Here is a 23,587-nt window from a genome sequence, read left to right on the forward strand (position 1 = left end):
CAGGGAGGCTCCCAGAGTGGGGACCACCGTGACGGTCCCAGTCCTCTGGCTTACTTTTCTCAGGGCCCATTCCACCGGGAGACTCCAGTCCTCTTCCTGGCAAGTACCCCGGGACGACAGTGTCAAGTCCGTGTGCCCCTCTGCGCCCAGGGAGGTCCTCCTCTTCTGGCGCTCTCCAGTCTTGCTTCCTCCCTGGGCCGGGCCGGCTCTCCCCACCCGCGGGAAGCGGGCGGAGAAGGGCCGGAGGCTGGGACCCGCGTTGGGTTCGGCCTGCTGTGGGCGGAGGGCCGCTGCCCGCCTCTGGCCCGAGGAGAGGGCTCTGGGCTCCGCTGTAGTCGAGGGGAGGCGCTGCCTGGCTCCGTCCGCTGCGCGGGTGCTGCGTCCTCCCACATGCGGGCCGGCAGGGACCTTCTGGTCTCCGGCCTGCGACGTGCACCTGGAGATCCGTTTGTGGCTCTCCCGGCCCATCCTGCTTCGTGCTCCCGCCTCCAAACTCTCCTGGCCCTCCCTTGGAAATACCAGGCCGGCACCCAGGAGTGGTTTCGTTTTTCTTTTATTTTTTAAAAAAGCCCCTAAATTCTATGGCTTCAAGGAAGCGTCAGAGAAACGTAAATGCCATTTCTGTACACTTTGTAAAGCAAGTACTACTCCCGACCACCGCTGGGGAGGCCCCGGCGCTCCGCCCACCCCCGCAGCCTCCAGGCGCCCCCACCACATCCTGGTGTGGGGCGGGGGCTTTAAGGCGTGGTCTCCCTCCTGCGGAGGCCGGGAGACCGGGAGCCGCAGCCGGCAGGCAGCAGGAGCCCCGCCCCTGCGCCAGAGTGGGGACAGAGGCCGCACACCCTCGGGGTCCTAGGCGCCTGGGCACAACCCCCGGGAGCCGGTGCGCCCACCCGGTGCAGGCCGGGCTGGAAAAGGCTGCCGCGCCCTGGCGCCAGAGCTTTGGTGCAGCATTTTGGTTGGGGGGCTGGCTTCAGCTACAGCCCCGCCCCCACCTTCCCCTTTGGTTTGGGGGAGGCCCAGGGGGTGGCCTCACCCTGGCAGCAACGCCTGGGCCCCCTCCTAGGTGGCCTGGCAAGATGACCCAAAGTGCCCCTCCCAGGCTGGGCCTGCCCCCCCTCGAGAAAACGGGCTTTGGATCGAGGGAGACAAGCTGGGCTTTATGAGGCTAACGAGTGGCCTGGGGGCCTCCAGGGTCACGGGACTCATCACCACGGAGACGGGAAGGGCTGGGGCAGGGCAGGCCTCTGCTCTTTTTTCCTTGTTTCCTTGTTTTAAATAGTTAATGCTCTCGAAGGGGAGGACTAGACACAGCTGTAGACATTTCGGCCGAAGTCTTAAGTGAAGGAAGTGACCCCACGTCCTGGGGGTGGGGGCCTGGGTCCACGCGCCCCCGCAGTCTGCCTTGGCTTTCGGCGGGGCTCTGGCCCCAGACACCGTGGAGAGCCGCGGGCCTCCTGGACAAGCTCAGCCAGAGGCTGCGCGCAGTAGGTGCAGGCGCTGCAGGCACCCGGTCACTTGTGTCGCTGCAGAGATTTTCTCTTCCTCCTCTTGAAGAAACAGCAGCACCTGTGGGACGACACGAAGGAGGGAGGGAGGCACCAGGCTGGCAGTCCACACACACTCTGCCCAGGTGTCCCCCTCCCTAGAGATCCGCCCCAGAGCTCACTTGGTATCATCTGTCACTTCCACCTCAGCGGGAGCTGTGATTGGGGCATTGGAGTGACCGGCTGTGGGGTCATCTGCATTCAGCTCTCCATTGGTGGAGTTCAGCGCCTGGGTGGGCGGGGGCAGTGGGGGAGTCATGCCAGACGCCTGGCACCTCCCTGGGATGTAGGGGGCCCCGGGCCACCCTCACCTGGTTTTTGTTGTGTGGCTGGGCTTTGTCCCGGTGCTGCGGCTGGGTAGGCAGGTCGGTGTGGACGGTGCCAATGGGTGTTGGCTGCGGGAGCGGGTGTCAGGATAGCCCGGGAGGCCCGACTCTGACGCCCTAGGATGGGGTTCTGACCCACTACCCCTGCACACAGGTGTACCCCAGCGCAAAGGGCCGAAGCCCCCCTCCTGCAGGGGGCTTCCCAGCCCACTGCCCAGCATCACCTACTAGGGACTTCCTGGCCGGCCACCCACCTCACCTACTAGGGACTCTCTGGCCCACTGCCCAGTGTCACCTACCAGGGGCTTCCCAGCCCAGTCGTACTCGTAGTCGAACACGAAGCCGCTGCGGTCGAAGAGGTCGGAGAAGAGCTTACGCAGGTAGTCATAATCGGGCTTCTCAAAGAAGTCCAGGCGCCGCACGTAGCGCAGGTACGTGGCCATCTCCTCTGCGGGGAGAGAACACCAGCTGGGAATGAAAAGGGCGGGGACAGGGGCAGGACCGGGGCTCGTGGAGGTGCGGCAGGGAAGGGCCTCTCACCTGGAAAGCTCTCGCACAGCACCTCGATGGGTGTGGCCCTCTTGGTGTCCCCGATCTTCTGGTACCGCTCCTTGAGCGTGTCGGCCTGCGGGTCCCACCGTCAGTGACCACGCCCCTCCGCGCCCCCCCACCGCCCCGCCCCGCCCCGCCCGCCTACCTTGAGCCCCTGCCAGGGCAGGCTGCCGCGCAGGAAGTACATGAACATGTGGCCCAGCGCCTCCAGGTCGTCGCGGCGGCTCTGCTCTGCGGGGGACAGCAGGCTCAGCGCGGCCCGCGCGCCCGCCCCCCGCCCGCGCGCGCAGCTCACCCTTGCCCAGGTGCGTGTTGATGCTCATGTAGCGCGCCGTGCCCGTCAGGCTCTTGTGCTCGCGGTACGGGATGTGCTTCTTGGTCTCGGGGTCGATGTACTCCTTGGCCAGCCCGAAGTCGATGATGTGGATGACGTGCTGCCGCTTGGTCCCCGGGCGCCCCACCAGGAAGTTCTCCGGCTTCACGTCCCGGTAGATGAGGCTCTTGGTGTGCACGTACTCCATGCGCGTGATCTGCGGGGGCCGAGCCTCAGCGCGGGCCCCGGCCCCGCCCCCCCGCAGCCCGGCCCGCCCCGCCCCCGCACCAGCTGGATGGCGATCATGAGCACCGTCTTGAGCGTGAAGGTGCGGTCGCACAGGTCGAACAGGTCCTCCAGGCTGGGCCCCAGCAGCTCCAGCACCATGGCGTTGTACTTCCCGCACGGGCCGAAGTAGTAGACCTGAGGGATGCCCTCTGCCGAGGGGACAGCGTGCTGAGCTGGCCGCCGGCCGCCCCCCCGCCCCGCGCCCCCCGCCCCGCGCGCCCCTACCTGCGGCGCTGAGCTGTTTATAGAACCGGTACTCCAGGTGCAGCTGCGGGGCCCGGGACTTGATGGGCTCCTGGGGAAGACGCAGACGTTACCCCTCCGAGCCTGCCCGGCGCCCTGGGACCCTGTGGGCCTGGCTGGGAGGATAGGAAGGAAGGACTCACCAGTTTGATAGCCACGTACTCATTTGTATAGAGGTTCTTTCCTGTGGGGACAAAAGGCCATTAGGGCAGCAGGGCCAGGAGCACCTCCTGACCTGGCAGGGCCCTGTCCTCCCCACCCTGCACGTAGCCCCCATGTACCCCAAAGCTGGTCCATACCCCATCTCTGTTCACCGGAGGCCCCAGGGAGGCAGCCCACTAAGTCTGTCCAGCACCCCGGGGCAGGAACCTTGCACCCCAGGCTGGTTAGGGCAGAGTCCCTCCCCCTCACACGAGGCCCTTCAGGCTTCCATCCCGAAAACGGCAAAATACACGGCAGCAAGTCCTAACAGTTTGGGCTTTCACTGCTAGACGGAGAGGAAGGTGGTCACTAAGCCTGCCCTAGCCCTGAACCCCGTGAGGGCAGTGTGGCCCCAATTTGGTGACTTAGTGTAGCTCTAGGCAGTAGCCGGCCCCACCCCATCCCCTCAAGCAGAGCTGCCCCTGCACCCTGGTGTGTTCACCTTGCATCACACACACCACTGCCCACCTACACTTGTCAGTGTGGAAGGCCACCCCCAGCAGCCCTGTCCTGCCCTGGCTCTGACCACAAGGCCACATGCTATGTCAACAACTGGGGCCCTCCTCCTGCCTTGGTCCTGCTGCAGGAGAGGCCTCCAGGTGCCCTCCACCCACTGTAGCTGAGTGGCCTAGGTGCTTGAGACAGCAGCCATGGGAACCCTGATGAGGCGGGACAGCACACACAGCCAGGTGGCCGAGACCACAGATGGCCACACTCTGCCCTGTGCCTGCAGCCAGTCACAGTGGCTCCCCTGGCTTTGGTGTTCCTCGGCCATGCTGGCCACTCAGTCTTACCAGTGTCTCCAGTGGCCTGCAAGTAGGAGCCTGCAGGATGTGGGCGTGAACGACTGCCTGCGGTGACCAGGCTCCTCTCCACTACTGCACACCACCCCTGGCCTGGCCCCCAGGTTCTGGGAACAAATGAGGCTGTCCATCAGCATAGTTCCAAACATGCCAAAAACGTGAGGAGAGCACTGAGGTGGCCTGCAGGCCCACGCCACCCCGGGGGAACTCCAGGTCGAAGGGCTCTCAAGAGGCAGCCGGGCAGCAGCACTAGGCCACAGGCTCGGGGTGTGCACCTGCTTTCTGCTATGTTCACCCACTTGGGGTACGCATGCGTGGTTTCCAGTTTGGGACCCTCCTGAGAACTAGTGCTGCCAGGGATGCTGGTGCCCTGGCCTCTGCGGGGCCAGGTGGAGTGTGCCGCCGCACCCTGCCCCTTCACTGAGCGCTGGCCATTCTGGGTGCCCTCTGTTCAGGTCTTCTGCCGTTTTCCACCGTGATTCTTGTTTCTCGGTTCTGGAGACTGAACACAGGGTGCTCTACCACTGAGCCACATCCCCAGACTTCCTTATTTTCTATATTGAGGCAGGGTCTTGCTGGGATGCCCAGGCTGGCCAGGAACCTGTGATGCATCTGCCTTAGCCTCCCAGGTGCAGGGAGGACAGGTGTGGCCTCTGCATCTGGCAGCCAGTGCTGTCAACAGGTGCTCTGCAAACACCTCCTCACAGTCCCATGTGCCTGCTTAGTGAACGCTCTTAGTGTGGCCTCGGCCTAGCTCCAAAGACATCTCTTAGTCAGTGGTCGGCGGTGATTTTCTTCCTGTATTCTGTTAACAACGGAGAAGCCTTCAGCTGCCCTGGCCTTCTGACTGCATATCTGGGAGCATGAGAGTCCAAGGGCTTGGAGGTGGCCTGGGCTTGAGAGGGGCATGTACACAGGCGTCTGAGTTCTCTGTGGACCTGTGACCCCAAGGGGTTCTCTGAGGGCTCCTGTGAGGGCCCTTGCCACACATGCAGAAGGTAGGAGACTTCCAGGCCTGACACAGTACAGCTCCCAGGGACCCTGGGCCAAAGAAAGACTCCAAGGCCACACAGGCTGAAGGACCCTAGGGCGTAACCACTGAAAACAGACACCTCCCCAGACTCCCTGAGGCCCTGCTGAGACTCCAAGTCCAGAGCCCACGCCCCGTGGAGGGGGGGTAGTAGACCTGATGTGTCACTGACGGAGCCGCCAGGACCAATGCAGTCCCAAGCCTGCAAGACAGCAGAGTCCCTGGGCCAGCTTCAGGGGCGAGACCAGCACCCCAGAGCTTCGCCAAACCCCTGAGCAGGAGGAGCGAGACACAGCCAGAGCAGGGAAGGAGTGAAAGGTGCCACAGATGGGGGCCCTTAACAGCGCTGTGGCTTGGACCTGCCCCTGAGACCCCAGACTCAAGTGTGGAGACTTGACCTCCAGGACAGGGGTGTGGCAGGGGTGTTTGGCCCACAGCACCCTCAGGGAGGGAGGTCTCCTGGAGGGTGACTGCAGCCTCACTCAGGCCTGGCCTCTTGGCCATGGAAGGACAGGAGACCCCTGCCTGAAGCTGGCCCTGCCCGTGGATATCCAGCCTGCAGAACAGTCAGCCCATAGGCTGCTGTTCGTTCGTTATGCAAGGCCTCCTCTGGGATCCTGTGCCGAAGCCCAGAGCAGATTAGATCAGCCACTGCAAACAAGTTCAAGGAGGCTGGGTGCCACGACCTCGCCTGTCATCCCAGGACTTGGGCTGAGGCAGGAGGATCACAAGTTCCAGGCCAGCCTGGGCAACTTAGCGAGGTCTCTCTCAGAATAAAACTAAAACGGTGGGGGACATGGCTCAGAGGCAGGGCCTGAGTTCAATCCCCAGGACCAAAAAAAAAAAAAAGTAAATAGCATTTTTTGGTGCTTTGCTCATGCTAAGCCCATGCACTCAAAATTTTAAAATAACTGACACCTCAAAACAGTGGGAGAGGGTGTGTGTGGTCTGCCTGTGAGAACCCTACATGGGAGACCGCTGTGCAGACAGACCTCAGGGTTTCTCCTCAGCACACAGACTCCACGGCCTGGGTCCCAAGACAAGACCAGGGAGGCAGCTGCGTCCCCCACAGCCCAGCCAGGGAAATGCCACACATCTCTAGCAGGAAGTGAAGGGTGCAATGTGCTGCTCTCCGCAAGCAGGTGGCCTTACAGCTGTGCCGAGTGACGGCTGACAAATAGCCCGTCACTCAGAAACACGCTGCGCCATGGGGCAACGCCCATCACCCAGCTGCTCAGGAGGCTGAGGCAGGAGGACGGCAAGTTCCAGGCCAACCTGGCCACGTAGAGAGGCCCTGTCTCAAAAATAACAATAAAAATAAAAGGGCTGGGGCTGAGCGGCAGAGCGCTTGCCTAGCACACACGAGACCAAGGCCACGGGTTCCGTCCCCAGCACCACGTGAATAAACAAGTAAGATAAAGGTATTATGTCCATCTACAATAAAAATTAAAAACAAAACAAAAAAGTGAAATACGCTGAACCAAAGAAGGTGGACAGGAAGAGCCCACACTGCGATTTTAAAACCTCGGTAAAAGAAAAGCCCCCCAGCCCCCACGGCACCAGCTCCTGGGTGCCCAGAGGTATACGAGGCCAGCCTGGGCTGTCCAGGGACCACTGTGTGTGTGTGTGTGTGTGTGTGTGTGTCTGTGTGAGGTGTGCACATCTCACAGCTCTGGGGCAGCAGTGCTGGGTCTCGCAGTCCCGGCAGGTGGGACTCCACCTGCTACTGAAGACCCGGGAGCCTGGGTACAGGCAGGCAGGAGGCTCTGGGGCCAGTGCCTTCTGCAGAGCTGAGCAGGCTGGGGCAGGGGCGGTGTCAAGCTGGCCTCCTGGCCACTGCCTGCTGAAGAGAATGCAGGGAAACACTGCCCTCCTCAGGAGGGAGGAGGGGCTGCCCAAGTGCACAAAGCAGATTATGGACCTGGCGTTGGCCACGCACTCATCAACCTGACCAATTCCCTGAAGCCCACATCAGTCCCTCGAGAGGGGAACTGTCATCCACCCCATCAACAGGGGAGGAACCTGAGGTGGAAGAGGGGATCACAGACCCCAACACACAGGAAAGGAACAACTGGGGCCTGGGGTGTCCACCACCCGTGTCCTGGGCCCCAGGCAGTTGCCACAAAGGTGCTGTTAAGTCAGTGTCCACTGCTCTGACAACCCGGGGCTCTGATGAGGCCCAACCTGCATGGAGCGCAGATAAGGCAGGTCCTGCTGCCACCCTGTCCCTTATCTGTCCTCCTGCCTGTCCCTGCTCCCTCTAAGTGACCCTGATTCCTATTATGACAGGCACCAGTGTGGGGTGGAGCTCATGTGCTTGGGTGTCTCCAGCAAGTTCCAATAACAGATGCCACTGTCTCCCGGGGGGGGGGGTAGCACCCTCGAAGCGCTCAGGAGCCTGGGGCTACCCGGAAGCTCCAGAAGCACCAAGACTGGATTCTATTTCTAGGGCCAGGGCCTTCCTGGGCCACCTGCTGAGAATGGAGCTCCCAAAGGTGTGGTGCTGACCACCAGGGCCCAGAAGGGAAGGCACCCCCCGCCAGGGAGGGGCCCAACCCTGGGCTCCCAGTGTGTGCCCCTGGGACCTGGCTATGCCAGGTGTGGTCTGAACGTGGAACAGCACGGGGCCTGATGCGGAGCGTGGCCAGAGCTCTCCTGAGCTGACAACCGAGCAAAGCTGGGCCTGCAAAGTGGAGAGGCCTTTGTCCAGCTCAGAACCTGGGCTGGGGTGGGGAGTAACCACTTTGAAGAGCATGGCTTGGCCTCTTTCCCCACTGTTGTGAGCCCCTCCCTGTGACAACACCGCCCCCAGGAAGGAGAGTGGGGCCCAGGCTCCCTGCTCCCCAAGCCCACTCCAAGGTGAGAGGCTGGCCCCCATTTACGATCCACAGCAGCTCAAGGGGTGTCGGTCACGACGGCGGCAGCCTTGCTGCACCAACCTCCCCAGCTGCTGCCAGCGGGCGGCTCACCTAGGCGAAGCTCCCCGAAGTTGCCACAGCCTATCTTCTTGCCAACGCGGAAGTTGGGGCCCACCATCAGGACCCCTGAACTGGTCCCCGAGCTCCGGACGCCATGGCTGCTCCGGCCCGCGCCTGTCTTGGACATTCTCCGGCCCTCCTCCAGCTCCCCTTTCCCTCCTTTCTTGTCAAGATCCATCAGTTTGTGGTACCCTGGCCTCTCCACGGTGACTCTGCTGCGTGCAAAGCCCGTCTGTGAACCAGAGGTCGCCGCTCTGTGTTAACACGCCATGGGCCCAGCAGTGTGGGCAGGGTGGCCTACGGCTCCCGGCAGGGGAGCTAGTGAGACGAGGGCGCTCTGGTGGGCCCTGCCCTGGTGCTCATCTCCGGGGCCTCAGGGTCACGTAGGGGGAGAGGCATGCTGCTGGCAAGGTCCCTCGGCCTCAGATCTTGTGGCGCCCAGCTGCAGAGAGAGAGAGGCACACGTCAGGAAGCCAGGAGGACCAGGGCAGAGCACTGTGGGCCCCCCAGGGGGGTGCAGGCAGTGAGCAAGGTGACTGAGGACAGCACCCAGAGGGGCCCCAAGTAGCCGGTGTTCTAGAAGGATCTCTGAAGGTCTGAGCGGGACAAGTGACATCCCTGCCCCAGACCCTGGGACGCCCTTGTATGCACCCCACCCCACCCCCACCAGAGACACTGATGATGGGGTCAGAGGCACAGCGAAGGCTGGTGGGATGGCCAAGAGGAAGCCTGGGAGTTGTCAGGGGACACTGGAGTGGCTGGGCCCATGCTGAAAACCACGTGGCCAGGAGGCTGCTGGCAATCAGCAGGTGGCCGAGGCCCTGGAAGGCTGAGCCAGGAAGAGGTCTCCAAACCAGAGCAGAGGCCAACCCTCCAGCTCATCTCTTGGCCAGGGAGAGGAAGAGGGCACAGGACAGAGGACAGCAGACGGCGTCCGGGGCAGAGGCGTGGCCTCACTGCCTGACCTCAGCTGGCATCCCTGGATGGCTGACGACACTGGGAAGGAGGGGCAGGCCTGGGAAGGGCAATGGCTTCCCGTGGCCCAGGTAGCCCTGGCAGCTGCACTACTCCAGCGGGGAGGCAGCGGGGCTCGGCTGGCCAGAGTGGGGAGGGTGCGCCACTCGGACACCTGGTCCTCCACAACTGCCCTTTGACCTCCCCTTTCACTCAGGCCCAGCACCAAGGCCTTCCTAGCCAGGTTCCAGGTCTTGCCCTCCTATCCAGCATCCAGCTGTTCCCAGCAGGGGCCTCCGACCTGCCCGCAGCACAGAGAGGCCCGAGTCGGATCCCCAGCACTAACACCACCACTCACCAAACTCGTCCGCTGCTAGAGGCTGCACCCCTGTAGCAGGCTGGTGCCTGCCTGCTCTGGCCTCTGTGCCCGGACTCACTCCTGCCTAGTTGTCCTGTCTCTGGCCCACTTGGCAGTTAGGGTCAGGCCGAGATGCAGGGCTGAGGCGGGCTGGAGGAGGACCGGTGGGCACCAGGGCACTTGCAGGCCATACCTGCACGGGCGCACTCACTCATAAAGGGGTCACACAGGCAGGTGTGACAAGGCTGATAACCCTGTCACCCCACCTTGGGGCCTCACAGCCCCGGAGCTGTCCACATAAAAGGGCCTGCCAGCTGCAGGTGGACCAAAGGTTCAGGAGCCACTTCTGGGGACCCCAGAGATGATATGGTCACAGGGACATGACGACACAGGGCAGTCTCAGGGTAGGTGCAGCCGTGAGGCCTTCTCAGAGGCCCAAACCTGCCTGGCCAAAATGGCACCTCAAGGCTGCCCCACCCTAGTGTCAGAACAGTCCTGGGGACAAGTGAAAGTGCCAGTGTTGGAAGGAGGCTGCTGTCACTCCCAGTTCCTGCCCAGCAGGGCAAGAAAGGGCTGCAGTCAGGGTCCCTGAAAACCTGGCCTGGGTCCCAGGAAAAGTGCTCCAGGCACAGGAACCAGAGAGCTAGTGCGCCCATCCTTGGCCCACTGGATGGAGCCCCAGGCAAGTAAGTGCTCCCTCCCCACACACACCCCACCACTCCCCGCCCAGTCCTGCACATCTGTGTTGGCTACTGACTTCAGGCAGCGCAGCCCACCAGGACCTCTCGCTATGGTGGCCCATTCTTGGGGGACTGCTATTGACACTCCAGGTGGTCAACAGGGAACCAAAGTGGGGGACCATGCACAGCACCAGCTCTCTGGATGCAGCTGCCATCACCTGGCTGTCACCATTGGGCACAGCAGCAGCATCTGAAGAACATGTTACTGGGCCCCTGAGAGCAGAAGCAGGTCGGGTCAAGAGGGGAAGGGTCACCTGTCTAGGGCCAAGGGCCTCCCAAAGGCAAATCCCACAGGTCAGGGCTGTACCCAAGAAGTGTCACCTAGCCTTAGTTGGCAGTCCAGCCCAGGGGAAGTCAGGGAGCAGGCCGCAACCCTAGGATACCTGGGCTTGGAGGGCATCAGCCTTCACTGTGGCCCTTAGGGTTTGAAGCACAACCCTGAACAGGACTGCCACCTCCCAGATGGTCCTGACTGCAGCAGCCACTGTGTGGGCCCCGGGGCGGTGCTCACTCCTGCTCAGCCCAGGCTGCCACCACTCAAGCCACATGTCTATGGCTTCCTTTCCCCACCAGGGAACTGGCCACTCAGTCCAGCTGAAGGGCAGATACAAGCCCCTGCATTCAGTGCCACTGAAGCCACACGTCAGCCACACACACTGCCCTTGGGCAGCCAGAGGGGCTGGAGAGACGCCTGAGAACCACCCAGGACCCCAGGTGGGTTTCCCGCTGGGAAGGGGGCATGGAGCTTCAGCAGGCGGCCACCAGCCTCCAGGACTGCGGGCACTCGGCTGCCCTGCTCTGCTCTGCCTGCCCCTCCAGGACAGCTTCCTTCCTTGGCATCTGAGTGGAGAGACGCAGGAGAACACAGAGCAGTGTCCTGGGGCTATGCCTGAGATGACACTCACACCTCGGGTCACACCACACAACCTCGGCTGACCAGTACCGAGGCCAGACGGAGAAGCAGGCCCTGGCCCTGGCCGATGTCACACAGCAGGAAGTCCGGCCTCCAGCTGCGAGGGTGGCTTCATCTCAGGCCCTGCTGGGTCAGGCAGTGGGTCAGCATGGCACACAGGTGTGGGTTGGAAACAGCCGTTGTCTGGCTGGGGACGCAGGACACAGCAAGACCAGCACACGCTGAGAGTCAGTGGCTATGCAGAATGCTCAGATTCATCACTTTATTATAATCTGTAAACTGTGCCACGGAATTCACATGAACCATCATTCCTACATCCTGTCTCTGCAAACTTCCGTCCTGGACTCTCCTGTCACTGGGTCACACACTGCCGCCTTGTGTGTCTGGCTCTCACTGAGATCCCTCCACACTGCAGTTGTCACCACGCTTCTGCACGTGGATGGGCATGCTGTGTCCCTTCGTCCATCATGGATGCCTGGGCTGTCTGGGTTGTCACCCTGCGGAGCTCCAGGGCCGTGTGGAGACTCTCGGAGGTTTCTAGAAGCAGCACCCCGCCTTCCCACAGCTGCACTGTTGCCCACTCCCACCAGCTCAGGCCCCTGCGCACGCTCCCAGGTGCTGTGCTGCTCCACGGTGGCCACAGCCCTCTTGGTGGTAGGGGAGAGCTTCAGAAGGCTCGCTGACCCAGTGTGCACGGTCTGCAACTTCTCCCCAGACCACACGGGGCAGTCAGCCCCTGCCACAATGCTGGACACAAGGAGGCAGCCAGCAGCAGGGTGCAGATGAATGGCCATACCTGAGCAAATGGTAAGGACGCGGGCCACCCCGCCCTGCTCAGTGCTCCTCACTGCCCTGCCTGCAGGACTAGACGACTGGTGAGGTCTCCAACCTCCCTAGCTGTCCAAACAGCCCCCCTAGACACCAGCACAGGGTCTCCCAGTAGCCTGTGTCCTCTTTCCTCTGGAGCCACGTCACCCGAGTGGGGACCTGGTACCACAGGGGACACCCAGTACAAGGAAATGGGAGGCCAGTTCTCAGCAGCAGCACCTCCAGACATCACTGGCTAATGCTGGAGCCTCCTGGCAGGACTGTGCTGGCATCCAGAGCAGACCCACAGCGGTGGGACCACCAGCAGGGCCCTCCTGGGGAAACACAGGGGTGGCAGGACGATGCCCAGAGGGCTCCTTACCAGAGCTACTTCAGAAGAAACCATGCTCTGCACCCCAGGCCACAGGACGCCCCAGAAGCTAGCTCACCCAGCACCTCAGGGGAAGGACAGCAGCTTCAGGCTGGGCCAGGCCCACATCCTGACCTGGGGGAGCCATGCCCACCTGCATCCTCCACTCACAGGGCTGGCCCTGCCCCACCCAGGAGGACCAGGAGTGTGCACCTCCCCTCTGTGGGGGTTTGCCAGGGGCCGACTGGGCCTCTCCCAGTCTGCCCTTCTGCTGTGGGTGCCTTGCTGCCAAGCAGACAGGCGTGGAGGTGGCAAGGTAGATGCTGCTGCACTGGGGGGACCTCGTGGCAATGGCCAGGGCACAGCCACACCCAGTGCAGAGGGGAAGGGGATGGGCAGCAGGTGGCACCAAAGAGGCTCTGCTGGGAACTCCCATGCTTGTCAAAGGCCTCCCAACATGGAAAACTGCCACCACCAGCCAGGCCCCTGGCTCTTGCCCTCCCAGCAGGCAGCTGCTCTGCCTGTTGTCCACCAGACCCCTCCTGGCTGTCAAGGCTATGATACTGGGGGTGGCTGCTGCATGCCTAAGGCTGCTCCTGGTGAGCTTAGACATGTCCATTCCGGACCAAGGCCTTCTCTGGAACACAACTCTGGACAAAGGAACGTGAATTGAATTTTAGGGAAGAGATGGGAACCCAGAAAACAGGCTCATGAGGGAGGCAGGAACATCGCTGGCTGTCACAGGACCAGCAGGGCCAGTGCTCACAGGGCAGGACAAGGCCCAGAAGGAAGCCTGGCTTGCTAGGCAAGCGGGAAGACGAGGTGCTGGGAGCAGAGAGCTCCCGGGGACCAGTGCCTGTGGGGCAGGCCTGACCTCAGGAACCTGGTGGTGGGGTGGAGCCTGGGCCTTGGTGGAACCCTGAACCCAGCTAGCAAGGAGGCGCAGACTGGCTTGGTGACAACAGGGGTTCTTCACAGGGTGTATGGCTGTGCTTTGTGCTTTAGTTTTTCCTTACATTTAAAACTGCTCTTAAAAATTAAGGCTATCAATCAAAAACAAGAAAAAGAAACTTGCAGAACCCAATAGACTTCCCAGTGCCCTCCCTTTCACATGGTTGGTGGATCAGTCCCCCAAGCCAGTCAGCCAAGTGTCCACACATCATCCATGTAGGCCCCACCCTGCAGCGGTGAGAAAAGGGCTGCCAATGCCCATGAGTGTGCAGTCACAGGGTCCGCATGTCCTGTCCACCGCACAGCCTGGCCTCCCATTCCTGGTGACCAGCACCCTATCAGAGTTCCACCAGGTGCCACGCCATGCAGAGCCAAGACCTCTCAGAGTAACAAAGACCACATCTACACCAAAACACTCAAACCTCCCCAGCATCCCTCAAAGTCGCCCAAGTCCAGCACCTGAGGCCAGCAGGTGGGGACCCAGAGGTGGTGCAGCGGGGCCAGGTGATGGCAGCCCCATGCGCCAGGCTTGCAAGACTGGGGCTGTGCCCTGGGGATGACCTCCTGAAAAGGGCAAATGTTCACGCCAGGACGGACAAGTGGCTCTTGGGCCTGCTCCCTGAGGCCATTCCTGGGGTAACGGCCTTCCTCCCCTTGATGGTGGCGGGCTGAGCAGCGCTCACAGGGAGAAGCTGACTCCAGGGAAAACAGAGCTCGGCACACTCCTAAAAGCAAGACACTCAGGCCCTGAAATCGGCACAGAAGCACCCAGGACACCACCCCAGGAGCTGTGCTGAGGAGGTGCATCAGAGCTGTGAGCACTATGGTGTGGGAGCCAGCTCAGGTGGTGTGGTCACCCCAGTGTCTGGGCTGCCACAGGGCAAGGGCACAGCAGTCACTAGGGCCAAGCAGTTCCCACACCTCACCTTGGAAGGGGCTGTGGCCTCTGCTCACACTCCTGCTCTGGGGCAGTGTGATGCTCACAGCCTTTCCTTTCCCCCAGCTGCAGCTCCACCTCCCAGGCTCCCTAGGCCCCCCAGATCACACCTGCCTACCCCATGAGCATGGGAAAGGTGACAGCACCTGGGAGACCCCGAGGCCCCTCCTAGGGAAGAAGCTGCCACCAGACTCAGGCCTCCTGGTAAATCCTGGCCCCGGCAGGGCTGGAGGGTGACGGCCACCCACCAGCAGCACAAGGTGTCAGCCTCCCTGAACACATGACCCAGCAGGGCTACCTGTGAGGGGGCCAGGCCTGGGAGTGTGGGTTACCTAGGACAGAAGAACAGGGGGACCCTAAGCCATTAGGCCCGTCTTTGCCTGGGAAGGGGTTCTGGGGTGGACGGAAATGCCACCATGAGACCCAGCTGGGCTAAGTGAAGCTGAAAATGCCAAGGGGAGGGTGGGTCACTAAGCCCTCTCCCTGCCCTGAAGCTACACTCTGCCTCAGCCTGAGCCGGGAGGCCCACAGAAGAGTCTCCCCGAGCAAGGCTTCCCCCAAGGGTGGAGTTTCAGGGCACAGATTGGGGACAGCTCCTGCCCAATGGTCTCGCCTGGGCAGAGGACAGGGCCCAAGGCCAGCCTGTGATGCTCACTGCCCAGGCAGCTGACCAACAGCAGGGCAGAAATGGGGAGCCTACTTGACTGGACATGGCTCTGGGTGGGCGCATCCCCTCCCAGTCAAGGCCTGCCCAGGAGAGTTACCTGCCCTGTTCTTTTTGGGATTCTCCATCTTGCCAGGCCCAGGCCAGCTCCCCCTGCTGGAGATACCAGGGGCCCCTTCTCTGCCTCCTCCACTCAGTGATGTCACAGTCCCTGGCTGACATCACCAGCACAGCTCCCAGTCTGGAGCCAGCACCTATCCAGGGGCACAGGCCAGGTAGGGTGTCACTGGGAGGGGAGACCTGGCTGCAGTCTACATGCTGATCCCCAAAGAAAGTGGAGCCTTGTGACATGGGAGGGGAAGACGAGAGTCCACAGGAGAGAAACTGAACACCACGGGCCTGCCACGGACTTGTCCCAGCCCAGAGCTCACGCACTGGCGTCTCTGCCAGTGGGGCACTTGAAAACTTCTAAAACAAAGACCAAAAAGAAAGAGGCAGAGCCAGGTGAAGAGGAAGGGCAAGGGAGGGACAGCTGCATTCATCTCATGGGCCACAGGAGAAAGCGGGTCCATCCTTGCTCCTGCTGGTCACAATCACAGAACTGCCAACAGGATAGACTCAGGAAGCTAGGGCCCCGGCTTCTGGGCCTGGCCTCTCCACTCGTGGACTTCACTGTGGGCAGCACCCTCAGGTTGCAGGAGGCAGTGCTCTGGGGACCCATGGAATCCCGGCACAGAGAGTCTCAGATGATTCTGCCTCCCAGGAGGCCTTGGGCAAGGCCTGGGGACACCTGAGGCATCAGAATGGGGAGCACCTGGCATGGAGTGGCAGAGGCCAAGGATGCTGCTCAGCACGAGTGTCCAGGACATCACCCAGAGAACAATCAAGCCCAGGGTCCGCAGTACCCAGCAAGGACCACAGGCTCGGGAGAGGTCCACACTCCCCCAGGTGGCTACAATGTCATACAAAGGTCTGTGGGAAGACACAGACATTGTCACCTAGATACCACAGCACAAGCAGATGTAGTAATGGGCACACAAGGAGCCAGCTGCAAGAAGCCCCACCACTGTCAGGGCAGCCCAGCTCACTTCCTCTTGCGCTCTGTACTTCCCTCCACACAAGCCTGACTTCCACGGAAAGAAACAATCCACAGAGCAAAGGTGACATCAAAAGCCGTGGACAGGCTCTTATGGCAGATGGTGGCAATTAGGGAATACCTGCCCAGCCAGCCACGGGGGGGGGGGGGGGGGGGGGGGGGGGCGCGGCGTCCTGTGTCTCAGGGTAATAGTAAGTCAACTGGAGTGGCCAGACAGGGAAGGACCACCCCAGTCACAGTCCCCATGGGAGGAAATCCTGTGGTTGGAGAGATGAGGGGGTCCAGTTGAATCCTGGAAGTGTAACCACGAAGGTCTGCAAAAAGCTCTGCACTTTTTTTTTTTAATCCATTAAACTGTAGACTTTTAATGGGTGAATTATTATTTTTTAATATTTTTTAGTTGGAGTTGGACAAAACACTTTTATTTATTTATTTATCTCTGCATGGTGCTGAGGGTCGAACTTGGGGCCTCGCAGTGCTAGGCAAGCGCTCACTGCGGAGCCACCACACACCCTGCACTGACCTTTTATATTTACTTTGTCTTCAGTGCTGTGACTGAACCCAGGGCCTCACACAACACCTCTGACACAACCTGCAGGTTCACAGTGACTTAAATTTCTTTCAGATTTTTTTTTTAGTTGTAGATGGATACAATATCTTTATTTTATTTATTTTTATGTGGTGCTGAGGATCAAACCCAGTGCCTTACATGTGTTAGGCAAGTGCTCTACTGAGCTAGACTCTAGCCTATTTTTTTTGGTACTGGGACTGAACCTGAGGCACTCTACCACTGAGGTGCACCCCCAGCCCTTTTTGAGACAGGATCTGCTACATTGCCCAGGCTGGCCTGGAACTTGCCATCCTCCTGCTTCAGCCTCCCAAGGAGCGGGGATGACAGGTGTGGCCACCATGCCCGCCCTGAGTTTTTTATAGACTGAAGTTTGAGGGAGCACCTGCCCTGGTAAAGACACCACCAGGCCCAGAGTGCAGAAGGATCTGGAGGACACCACATCAAGGTCAGGGCTTGTGGGGGCAGTGCACAGAGGGTGGGTCCACAAGCTTGGCCTCTGTTTGGGAAAGTGGCTCTGTGATATATGGACTCGAATGAAACTGCTAAGAAATAGTAGGCACAGCACTGGCCAGTGCCCAGGCCAGGAAACTATGAGAACCTGTTGCCATGTAGGACCAGGGTCCTGCCTAAACCACTGGCTTTTACTGTGGGAGGGTGTATACATATTCCAGAGGAATGCAGAGGTGTGCGCCCACAGAGGTACCAGACCTGGAGCTGGGGGTGCAGAGAGGAGTGGGTAGGGCTGTGGGAGCACTGGTAAGTCGCCCACTAGCCCTGGCCCCCAGGGTGCAGCCCAGGGCTCCTGCTCCTAGCATGGCACACCCCTGACCTGGTCAGTGAGGTGCTGGGCTCACCTCACCTGTGCACAAATACCAGAGGCCCTCCCACAGTCCCAAGACCTTTTCTAGACCATTCTAGGGGCAATGAGGAGGGGTGCCCCAGCATCATCTGCCTCCAGGAACCCCCCAGCCCTCCCGATCATAAGTAATCTGGGACCTGTTGGCTGGGGCTTCCTAATTCCCAGAGGCCTAGGTTAACTGCAAAAACTAAACTTCCAGAAGCCAGCTGCTTGCTCCCCTCCAGGAAGGCCAGACAGCTCTGACGTCCCTCCTGGGGGGATGTCTGAGGTCACTAGGAGGGATGTGCCTGGCCCTACCCCTACATGGCAACCCCTCAAGGCCCTAGCTATATTCTCCCTTACACCAACACAGGAACTCAAATGGCCAACCCAGGAGAACAAAGGAGATGTGTGCGAGCCTCTGTCACTCCCAGGATATGGGGAAGCACAAGCCCACCATGCACCTACCAAGCTCAAGTCACCCAGAGAGCCCTCCTGGTAGGGCAGGGTCATGTGTGCAAACTGCCCTTGCCCAGGTATTCCACAGACCAATATGGCCACCACGACCTAGGAACAGTCTCTTATGCACACCACTTCCCTCTCACCTGGGAACTGGGGGGAATCACACAAAAAAGGCAGAGGTCACTATGAGTCACACAAACATCCTGAAGCCACCTCAGAAATAAGGTCCCCGAGGAAGGCGAGCCTCCTTCTACACGGCCTGCAGACTATGTCTTCATCTGGTTTCAAAGACAGAGGGGTTCTTCCTATGGATCTAAACTGGGCCATGGCATGTCTGAGTTCTGGGGAGCAGAGACTTCCAGCTAACTAGAGGTTTCGTTGAAACCCATTAGTTTTAAGCTGAATGGTATCAAGGTAAAATTATGAGGTTCAATAAATCATCTACAGTATCAACTTCTGCTTTTCAGAGAATTGGACAGCCCTGAGGCCTTCCCCAAGCCCACCCTTGGACCCCACAGTAGCCCAGGGCAATGCAAGGTAGCCTCAGGTGGTGCCCACACTGCCCTGAGCCCTGAGGTCCACACACAAACCTCCAGCACAGGGGCTGGGAAGCAGAGGCCCAGCCAGAGACAGGGAGACCCAAGATCCCCCCTCTGCTCTGCAGGGGGCTCTGGGGCTTCTGGGCTTTAGGCAACAGCGTGTACCCTCCAGATCGGGCACAACCAGACCTGCAACCTCTTTCTGAACCTCAATCAGGAGGCTCCTGGGCCACCCATCAGGTTCAGAGCAAGGTGTCCTTATATGGCACTAGCCAGCTAGGCAGCCCTCCATTCCTGCCCCACAGCCAGGGGCAGCCCAGCATGGCTCTTCTCTGGAGAGGGATGTGTGCCTTTGCCCCAAGAGGCCCTCGGAACACGCAGGTCTGCATCATGGCCCACACACTCCTCAGCTGGACTTTTCACACGCCAAGAAGTGGCAGGCAGAGCCTGGCAGTTACTTACCAGGATGGGACCTAAAACGGCCAGCTATTCTGAGGGGTGCAAGCAGATGGGGGAAGCCTCAGGGAGGGTGCTGGGTTACTCTCTGATGGGGCCCTTTGGGTGTTCTGGGGGAGGCTAAGCAGGGCTGCAACTTGAACCCTGGGTCCAAACTGTGGCTAGTTCCTGTGTGAGGGAAACACTCAGGCTGTCCAAGCGAGGAACAAGGCGCACTACTTACGCCTCCCTGAGATGACCCGGAAGCCTCCTTGGGGAACCCCCACCCCACGGCACAGCCCTGGGATGCTCTGTGGCAGTACCTGAGTGGGAAGTACAGGTGTCCTGCCGCTGGGCATTAATGGGCATGAGCAGCAATTTCCTTCTGGGCCTGAGGCACTGCTCTGGCCACACTGCCCCGCTCTCAGCCAGCCCCACTTGCAACAGGGACCTGGTACCTCCGAGACACACAAGAGCTCTCACAGGACCCCTGGGAAAGGGAGTGGCAAGCAGACCCTGAGGCAAGAGGAAAAAGTGCTGGTGGAGCCTGGATCCCTAGCAGTCCAGCCAGGCCTTGTTAGGGACAGCAAAGGACACAGAGCAGAGGAGACAGACTTGATGGCGGTGGACTCCCAGGCTCGGTTCTGACTGCCTGCTGCCCCCACAGGCTTCCTATGTCCTCCCTCTGTCCAGGATGGAGCTAGCTGGGGACAAGGTGTGGCAAAGCAAAGGAGTGTGGAGGTGTTAAGATGGTCCTATTCCTTCAGAGGTTGGCAGGACGCCAGCCTGTGGGACACACTGGGCCCCTCTCAGAGGTGATCGAGGACTCAGGGTCCCACCCACACCAAGTGTCAGCAGTCGGAGAGGTCTCATCTGGAGACTGGGAAGCCACAGGAGTTGGCACTAATTGGCTGGCAGTCCCCTATTCAAATGCTCCAGGTACACCGTTCTGTTTCAGGAGCTCGTGAGTCTTGCTGGTGTCCACCAGTGCCTCAGTCCACTGAGCAGCTGTGCCCTAACTGGGTGTACACATATACAGAATGGGGTATGCTCCAAAGCCACAAAGCCAGGCCAGTTCCAGGACAGGGCCACCTGCACAGCCACAGTACCTGAACACAGGTAAGGTGGAGCTGGCACTACTGGCAGGAACAGGGAAGATGCCAAGAGGACAGGAGACGTGTCCTCGCTGCTCCACAGGAACAGCCCAGCCACCATCTGGACTCCCACGAAACACAGCCCTCCTTGCTTCCACTGGCACCGCAGGCTCTGGTACAGCCCCGGTGTTGACCAGCCTCACCAGCCCCAGTCCTCCCCACCCAAGCAGGAGGGCTAGGTCCCTCTGGAAGCAGGGTTCTGCAGTGCAGCTACCTCAGAACCAACACAGCACAAGTACCATGAGCCACTGTAACGAGAGCAGGCTGAGGGGACCCTCCCCACCACCAGACAACTGCCCTTTGAGCATGCAGATGTGAGTTTGCCGCCACAAGCCAGCACCAACAGTTACTCAACAAACATGACCTGGGACACTCACAGACCAGCTGGAAGAGGCTCGCCCAGCCCAGGAAAGCAGGCCACAATTGAGCATGAGTAGGGTCACTCTCAGTGCCCAGCGGGACACTACGTAGGGCATGAGGCCCCAGCTAGTGCCCTGCCATCACCACAGCACTACCCGGGTCTCCTGGGCCCAGGGCCTCCTTTGCATGGAGTCTCTCTGCTCTCCAGGTCAAGAGAAAGCCAACCAACCTGCTGATGCTGACCTGTCCAAGGTTACCAGGGGACTAGAGCCCACACCCAGGCCTGGTCACACAGACACTAAGATCCATCAGAATCCACAGCCTGGCCTCCCTGTCTGCCTTCTCCCCAACCACACCCACCACACAGCCTCAGTTAAGGCTCCACGGACTGTGAGCCCCTTGCAGAGGGAGAGGCTGCTGGCTGCTCCTGTGGGGTCTGGAGCAACTCTGTGACACCCAAAAGAGACAACAAAGCCACACGTATGTTCCTCCATGGAAGCTCCCAGGGGAAATGCCAAATACCAGCATAGCTTCTGTCCCAACTAGCTGGTGACAGAGCCAGCCAGGGCCCCAGGACCTGTTTCTCAGATGGGCACCAGCCCACCTGTAAGTTCCCACACGTGCAAGAGGCTCCATGTCTGTCTGGCACACCACATACTTGCCCTGATCCCCAAATTAATGGATGGCATGCTGGCTTCCCCAGAGCTGGCATGAGCAGATAGGGAGACTTTCAATTTAAAAAAGCCTCACCTACTTCCTTTTGCAACCCAAAGGTAATTACCGTATAATTAAAAAGAAGAAAAAGAAGTAAAGTAAGATGACACAGGAGTTGGTAACTCACACAAATATGTCTGCACAAAGCTCCGCACTGTCATCAACAGCACTGCAGCCAGCTGGCCTCCCAGACATGTCCAGAGCCTACAACAATTCATCCCTCATTTCCCAGAGGAACTAGGGTGATCAAACCAGTCAGAAGGCTGTATGACGTGCTGGCAGGTCCTGCTGCAAACACAGCATGTTCAAACCAGACCTGTGGCAGGATGACCACTGCAGACTCACTGGCCACCGTGGCGAGGAGGGGAACAAAGCCAGCTCCTCCTAGAGCTCACCCCACCTGCCCACTAGAAATTCAGCTGGCCTCTGAGCCCTAGATCTGGCCCTCCCCTGGGGCCCCCAGTTCCCCTGCAGGGGGCCCTCCCACACATGGCTCCTAAGAAGCACCAGAGCTCAGTGTACCCGCTGAACACAACATCTGAGCCCAGGAGACCCAAAGCAGGCCTGTGTGTGCCTGCATGCGCTCTGGGTGCTGCCTGGGAAATTCATCAGTCAGCGCCACCCAGCCTTGGTGGAGACATAAGCAGAAAACAAAAACAAACTACCAGCCACAACCGCAAACTTCCCCCTTTCAAACCTGTGGGTCCTGTGCACAATCTGCACTCTCCCCAAGGCTCCTGGGGCAGGGCAGGGTGCCCAGCCCCTTAAGAGAGGGCGAATTCTCCAAAGGTGGTTGGGTTTCCCCCTAGACTGGACGGCCCTCCTATCTTCTCACTGGTCTCACACCCACAAGCTCCCAGAGCCTCTGTGCCAGAGACACCCAATGAGGACAGGGCCTGTCCCAGTGATGGGGAGGGAGGACCCCAAAAGTGGAAGGTCCAGTGGATGGGGGCTCAGACAGTGACGCAGGCCTGTACTCTATGGAGCAGAGAGAGAAAATGCTGGCCTCCACCTACACATACACACCCTCCAGGGCTGCTTCCTGCAAACAATGCCATTCGGAGGCCGCAGAATAAGAACCAGCTGCCCCAAAGCCGGTCTGGTCCTTAACACGGCTCTCCATCCCAACCTCCAAATCAAGAGTCTTCCCCCCAGAAAGTTGGGGCAGAAGGTCTAGGCAAGGATCCCAAGGGCCAGCTCAGACATCTCACCCCTCCCTCCCTGATCTGTGTGTTTCCGGAAAACAAAGCCAGTGACCAGGGCGGAAGGCAGAGGACGCTGCCAGCCGAACTGGGAGTTCCCCAGCAGCACCCGCAACAGGTTCCCCCAACAGACCCCTTTTCTCGCACCAAATCCACGGGCTTTGCACCTCAAAAGCTTCAGGAACACACAGTGGAGGTGGGGCACAGGAGAAGAGGGAAGGACTGGGAGTGGAGAGGCATAAGGAGCAAGGCCCAGACATCAGGAGACCATCGGACCATGTGGGCAGGGGGCCTCAGGACGAGCAGGAGGCTGAGGAACACCTATTGGTGGGCGGTGGGCTAGAATCTGGGGATCAAGGGAAGGGATAGGTGGGTTGGGGACAGCAAGGATCAGTGGAGGCCAGCAGGATCTGGAGTGTGGGGGTCAACAGAGTAGGATCTGGAGTATGATGGACACGGACAGAGCCTGGAGGTCCAAAGCAAAAGGTCGGTGGGGTTGGGGTCCCGGGGTCCACAGCGCGAGGCCCGCGGACTGCAACACTTCCCCAGCGTGGAGGCGGGGTCCCAGGACAAGGCGGGGGCCGGAGCTCAAGGTCCGCGGGGACCTCCAGCGAGAAAGCCGGGTCACTGGGGGTCACCAGGGTCCGGAGCTCGCGGTCGGCGGGTGTGGCACGGCGGGGTCCCCGGCACGGGACAGGGCTCACGGGGGCCCGAGCTGGGGCGGAGTTGTGGGGTCGCGTGGGGCGGATACCCGGGCGGCGGGCGCGCGCGTAGTTACCTGCGCTCCGCCTGGGGCCCGCGGGCGGCGGCGGCCAGCCTCAGCAGCGCGGCGTCCCCCGTTCCGGGCCCCGCGCGCGCTCACGGTCCGGCTCGGGCTCCGGCGCCCGTTCGGGCCCCCGCTCCGGCTCCCGCGCCGACGGGGCCGGCCTCGGCATGTTCGGCGGGAGGGCCGGGCTCGCCGCTCCGCCGCGCCCGCTCCGGGGCCCGCGCGCCTTACGCCGCCAGCGTCGGCCAGCGGGGGGCGGCGGCCTGAGCGCGCCACTGCGCAGACGCAGCTGGGGCGCGGGACGCGCGCGCCGCGCACGTCACAGCGTGGGGCGGGGCCGAGGCCTGTGGGGCGGTGGCGCGTCTCTTTGCGACAGCGCGGGTTTCCGCGCGACAGCCGCTGCGCTTTGCGGCAGCCCCGAGGCTGTTGGCCTTCGTCCTCTGGGACGCCGGAGGCGCGCGGCCGTGGGGTCGTG

General features: G+C 60.8%; 1 protein-coding gene across 1 annotated transcript; it reads right to left on the reverse strand.

The window, feature by feature from the left end:
- Window positions 1-537: 537 nt before the first annotated feature.
- Window positions 538-23,354, reverse strand: Csnk1g2 (casein kinase 1 gamma 2). The gene is made up of 12 exons (XM_077109745.1): window positions 23,125-23,354; window positions 8,273-8,723; window positions 3,413-3,453; window positions 3,252-3,321; window positions 3,027-3,175; window positions 2,721-2,955; window positions 2,571-2,656; window positions 2,414-2,498; window positions 2,173-2,321; window positions 1,859-1,942; window positions 1,670-1,776; window positions 538-1,569 (listed from the first exon to the last, which is right to left on the reverse strand). Exons 2-12 carry the CDS (start codon window positions 8,457-8,459, stop codon window positions 1,515-1,517), a joined length of 1,248 nt encoding a protein of 415 aa, XP_076965860.1. The 5' UTR covers window positions 8,460-8,723; window positions 23,125-23,354; the 3' UTR covers window positions 538-1,514.
- Window positions 23,355-23,587: the final 233 nt, after the last annotated feature.

Source organism: Callospermophilus lateralis, chromosome 1, assembly GCF_048772815.1.
Source record: "Callospermophilus lateralis isolate mCalLat2 chromosome 1, mCalLat2.hap1, whole genome shotgun sequence".
NCBI classification, from domain to species: Eukaryota; Metazoa; Chordata; class Mammalia; order Rodentia; family Sciuridae; genus Callospermophilus; species Callospermophilus lateralis.